The following is a 6,000-nucleotide window of genomic DNA, read 5'->3' as shown; positions in this document are numbered from 1 at the left end:
AAAACCTATTTTCAAAGAGAGATATTTTGAAACTTCTTCAGTTTTAAATATATTTAAATTAACACTCAATGAAGGATTAATGAAGTATAATTAATCACTTCGTTCACACTAAAGGTCCTCACAATGGTTAAGTGAGAACAAAAAAAACTGAAGTTATGCTTTATTATTTATCAGTTACATTATAAACATCTTTAAAAATAAACAACAAATATACTGCTTCCTCATCCCCCCACCCTAGCCCCACAAACAGAAGGGAATATAATTTTGTTCATCTTTTAAAGACTGCAACTGGTTTCTCTCTCTCCCTAAAATGAAAAAGTGGGTTGCAATTTTTTTGAAATCAAATAAATGCTGCATAGGAAATAGAACTCTGAAAAAACTTTGAAGAAACAGAGCAACCTTTGTTTGTTGTTCATGAAAGATTGTACCGTTTATCGACAAAACAAGGCTCTGCATCTGCAATGGAGTTTCTCTTTTTCATCCTTCAGGGTCCACCCATTCTTTCTTTCCCTCACGCTTGTATTCCTTTTCTTCTCTCCTTTTTCCTCCCTGATATCTGATAACTGCAAATTCTCAAAACAGGGGCTCCACCTTTTACCCCTTTCTCATCCAGCTACAGTGACATGGAATGTTGAAAGGAACGTGTAAGAGACGGCTTAGTGACGATGGATCACTAGATTCCTTCAATCCTTTCTCAATCAATCTTATAGACTTCTACCAGGTTAACAAAAATCAAAATTTTAAAAACACAAGAAATAAAGGACAAAATTTTATTAGACAATACAAATATTACAAAACAGCAAGAAAAGAATAGAATTCATTGGCAGAAACTTCCAGCAATAACACCAAAAGATGGACAAGACAAGGGGAAATTGTTTGATATAACAGTTTGCTTTTATTCTCTCTCTTTGGTCTACAGATGGGTATAGTGTACATTAAGGGAGTGAAAAGGACACAGGCAAGGAGCAACCTGGATTGTCACTATCAGCACAGTTGCCATGCAACTACGCATGCATGGGGGTAGTGAAGATTTTTGCCCAGGCAGCAGTGGGTAGTCTCTGTGGCTGCAGGTTTCTTCATAGTTGACAACCCAACACTGCTACCAGAACTGTGTTTTGCCAATAAGAACAGGTAACAGAAAAATAAAGCACAGGATCTTGATCATCAACAGATCAAAAATACATTAGACCCAGACCCCGATGTCCACCAAAATAAAAGAAAAATACAAGAAGACCAATTTTCTTCTCCAACCACAGATTCACCAAATTCTTAACCCCAAAGACAGAAAATGCACCATATTCATGATGCACAAGAAGCCATCTGAAACAGATCTGAGGGAGAGGAGTGCCACATACCCTAGTGTTGGAATATAGCCTAGGATGAATGAACCACCACGGTTCACCACCCTTTCTGAACTGATGGCCCTTGAAATTTAGAGAAAAACTTCCAGGTTTCATCCACTCCACTGGAGTGATGCTTCAAGGCTGTATATCTGGCGACTATCGAGGAATCGAACTCGTTCAGCCCATCATTGCTGTCCAACCAGAACATGGTCAGGTCTTCTGCGGTACTCTGGAAAAATGGGATAGAATATAATTCTTTCAAGAACATAAGTGTTAACCCTATCCAACCTCACATTTTGAGAGAATATCAGTTCCATCTCCTCCTCAGAAACAGCAAATCATCCAGGTCATTAAACATATCCCAATATGAAGGGAACGAGTGAGTTGTTCAATGCTTTTTTCACATCGAGAAGTTGCAATCATGCAATAGTAGGTAATGGTAGCTCAATGCCTAGATATGAAATGCCAGACATTGTAGACTCAAATACTTACTCCTCCGATTATGACATCATCAAATCTCAGTTTTAGACCTGTGGATATTTTCCAATTCATGGGGGCAGATGCATTCTTCTACTGGACATGCTCCATTGTGCAGCCATGAGGTTGTGGGATAGATCGCAACTAAGCAAGTGATGGATTAGTTCCAGTGTTTTTCAGGATATAGCAATTGAAGGAGCATCTTGATGACCATCACAAAAGAAACAGAATCCCCACATCACATCAACCCAAAAGATGGAACTGCATCTAAGTGAACTTTGGTAGCAACGCAAACAAGAGGAATTCATGATACCACTGGTGGGCAGACAAAAATCTTTAAATGGATTGTGGTGATACAAGTCAAAAGAGCTGAGAGGATCTCAGATCCAACTCCGTTACCAGAGCTGCAAATGAGGCATAGCATCTTCCTGAAAAGCACATGTAGGGAAATTGAGTCCCAACAACATACAAAAAAAGACAAGTAACTTCGAAGCAGAACTGACTTATTTTCAAGTAGACTTCCAAATACTGTACTCACCAAACTTGCAATGGAGCAAGAGTCTATTTGCAGTTTGTGATTCTCTATTACAGTAGTAATCCAAAAGATCATGTGGTAGAAAACAATTACTAGAAATGTTTCTTTGCTATCCACTGTTGAAATAAAGTGAATGCTGTCAAACCTAACAACCTCCTGAAAATCCAAATTAATTACCCAATCTCCAAAAGTGACTGTTTCTGGCTGTTATGCTATTCTCAATACACACAGCAGTTTAGCTTTTTATTATTATTATGTTGTGGCGAGAGAGGTAAATAACTAACCATGGCAATTACAGTCAGAACACACCTGGTTTAGAAGTATATGAAAAAGGCTACGCATTCAGTGAAGACAGGGATCAATTAAAGAGCCCGTAAAAGTGAAATGGTTGTGTTAGATCCTAAAGTAGCACATCAGTTGGAAAATATGCATAGGGTGCTACAAAGAACTTGTAAGCTAGCATTTGTTAAGAAAGTGTCCTGACTCTTGCAAAAGCACTGCTGAGAAACTTCACAAGAAAGTAGGGTAACACTGGAGAGTCACATGGATCTGACAAAACCTCAGATTCATATGATCATCTTAGCTCACCATCATTATCAGGAGGTGAAAGGATAACTCATATTTGAAAACCATTATCGACTTAAACTTGGAGCACTCAACTTAAACAAGTACTTGTAGCTTTAAGTCAACCAAGGGCCCAGGATGAGGTCCCTACATGTTGGAGTTAAGACCTGAAGTTTTGAAGTTAATTCTCATATTTAACCATCTAGTTTCAAAGCTTGAACTGTGTAATTCACCTCAATTTTCACTCTATTCTTTTCTTGTCACAAAATGACCACTGCTGCATTACCAGATACCATCTGCATTTGTATTCTATGACACAAAGCCAGAAGCTCCCCACACCCCCCCCCCCTTTTTTTCCCCCTATGAATAAGCTCTTAAATATTCTAAGTGAACCTTCTGCAACAATCGGTGTTACAAGTTCCACCATTTCTCACAACCATGTTGATAACATCTTCAAAAAGCAATTATTAGTCACTGAGATCTACATGTTGAAACAATTCTGCATTCTTGAAATCTACCTGACCAAGAATGATGGAATACGTGCAAACAACATTGTCAAGCAAACTTAAAGACTTGAAAGTGCTATGAAGAATAAGAGTAGAGATGAAGAAATATGGAAATTCTCATTATTTACGAGATTGACAAAAGCATGCTAAGCATGGGGAAGGCAACATCAACATGTGCTTTTTATCAACCCAATAACAAGAAGAAATAGATAGATATATGCGTTTACACATCAAAAATGGTAAAATTAACACTTGATTGAAGAACACCTGATACACCTTTGAATCAGTACAATCGCAATACACTCCTGGCAATAGAATGTGAATTCTTGGATCTACTATTCCCAGAGCCATTCCTTCGACTACCGCTCAGTGGCGCCAAGTAGAATCGCAGGAGACCATTATCGAGATTGTTGGGACTAAACCTTGCACTCCGATTACGTTCCAACACAAAATCATCTCTCTTCTTACCATTCCCATTGGATTCTCTGCCACTTCTCCTTAAACTGCCGCCAAGTGAACCCCCAACCCCGTTGCTAAAGGAACTCCTTGAGCTGACACTGCTATTGCAGCGGAAGACCTTTCCATTCAAAGCCCCTCTTGCATCTCCATTGGCATCCCTACCAAGCTCTCGCCAGGACTCTGATAAGGAGCGTTCCACCACATTTCCCCTGCAATACCTCTCATCGTCGTCATCCTTGCTGCCATTGCGTCTCTGAATAAAAGCCCAAATATTCCACGCCTTACTCCATCTCCGGGACTTCTTAGAACCCTTTCGTTCAAGACGACCCACGACAGAAGTAGCATCTCTGAAGGCAGACTCAAAGCTCTCCGAGCAATCGTCTCTGAGAGAGTTGGTGTTCGAATTCGAGTTCAAATCCTTCAGATCTCTATCTGTAACATGCAACTTCGTTCCATGCAAGTAATCAATGGTCGCAGGAGACACCTTAGAATTGGAAACTGACTTAGTCTCATCAACCTCTGCCACCACGGCGGCCGCCATCTTCCGAATGGAGTTGGAACGGTCAAGACTTTTCCGCTTCTGCGAAGACGATGAATCGGAGTAATAGTCCCGAGTCTGAGCCGATCCACCGGGAGTGGTGTCATCCTCATTGGCCGTGGAATACCTAGGTTGCTCTTCCACAGGGATCAGATTATCAGCCCTTCGAACAGGGGCAGGAACATCTTCAACTACCGACAGCATCGGAGGAAGCCGTGGAAGAGTCCGACTGATGAGATAACCATCCCAAGAAGCACGAGGTTCGTCCCACGAATGGCGAGGATCGTCGAAGGACATCCGACCGGCATCGAGAGAGAACCTCGGATCAGTATCACAAGATCTCCGTCCAAAACCATAATCCGCGATCTCCGACTGCGTCTCCCTGTAATGCCTCCCAGAGGGCTTCTCAGCCCGCATTGCTGTTGAACTACCGCAATCGCCGCCACGCTTCTTCATCTTCTGCTTCCTCCTCCATTTCTGCAACTTCTTACTGAACACCGAAGCCGCCAACCAGAAGCTTCCAGCAATCTCCTTCAAGTCCCTGCCGGGAGGCTTTTTGCTCTGGGCATCGAGATCTATGTGGTCCTTCATGGTCTTCACATCCTCTTCTACCACTGGCTCATCCTGTTGGTCCTCCTCTTCCTCCACCTCTTCCTCCTCCTCCTCCTCCTCCTCGATCTCTGGGACTCTCTCTTCAGCAACAACAAAATTGTTCACATTAGGGGCCGCGGGCTCCTCAGAAACCCTAATCTCCTCGTCAGTCTCTTCCTCTTCCCCTTCCCTAGACTCGAAGACTGGTCCTCCAACCCCAGAAAAACCCAAGTTCCTGGTTTCGACCTCAACCTCTCCACCCCAGACCAAGCCCTCTTTGTTTCTGTTATTGTTATTGTCCGTCTTCCTTTCGTCGTCGAGGTTGAAGAGGGTCGAGAGAGTGCTCCGACCCCGAACGTCGCAGGACTTACGCTGGGGCTCGAAAACACCAGAGAATCCCTCTCCTTTACCACCAGAGAAAGACTTGCAGCGACGAAGCTCGGGGAAGAAGGAGGAGGAAGGTTTGTTACGGTGATTACCGACACCATTGTCACCGGCAGCAGCAGCGGAAGACCCCTTGAAAATGGCTTTGAGGGCGGAGACGGCGGTGGAGTTGGAGGAAGAAGCGGATGGATTGTTCTTCCCTCGGCGGGTCGCCGGTTCCAAACCTTCGAGGCGTTCGCACAAGCATGATGGGCAGAAGCCAGTGAAGTTCTCTTCTGGGTGACGATCACAGGTGGTGAAGCGCTGAAGTTGAGGCTCCAGATTCATAACAGAAGGCGTACAATGCACACCCTACAGGTGGTTCTTCTGTTCATGTTACTTACAGAACACAGATGGGCGTAGAGAAAAGAACCCACACCATTACACACACACAGAGAGAGAGAGAGAGAGAGAGAGAGAGAGAGAGAGTGACGAGCTTCGGTTGCAACGAAGCTTAAGCTCACACTCAGAGAGAGAGAGAGAGTAAGCGACAACAGAGAGAGAACTAAGGAAGAAGAGAACTGAAGACAGAAAACCAAAACAAAACCCCTGAAAAACCCTTTA

At 43.1% G+C, this 6,000-nt stretch overlaps 1 protein-coding gene across 1 annotated transcript; it reads right to left on the bottom strand.

Moving 5' to 3' along the window:
• Positions 1-3,517: 3,517 nt before the first annotated feature.
• Positions 3,518-5,920, bottom strand: LOC122652587 (protein OCTOPUS-like). The gene has a single exon (XM_043846375.1). The coding sequence runs from the start codon at positions 5,722-5,724 to the stop codon at positions 3,709-3,711; it is 2,016 nt and encodes a 671-aa protein (XP_043702310.1). The 5' UTR covers positions 5,725-5,920; the 3' UTR covers positions 3,518-3,708.
• Between the last annotated feature and the right edge of the window lie 80 nt (positions 5,921-6,000).

This window comes from Telopea speciosissima, chromosome 2 (assembly GCF_018873765.1).
Source record: "Telopea speciosissima isolate NSW1024214 ecotype Mountain lineage chromosome 2, Tspe_v1, whole genome shotgun sequence".
In the NCBI taxonomy this organism is placed as follows: Eukaryota; Viridiplantae; Streptophyta; class Magnoliopsida; order Proteales; family Proteaceae; genus Telopea; species Telopea speciosissima.
This window is presented reverse-complemented; position numbering and strand designations above follow the sequence as displayed.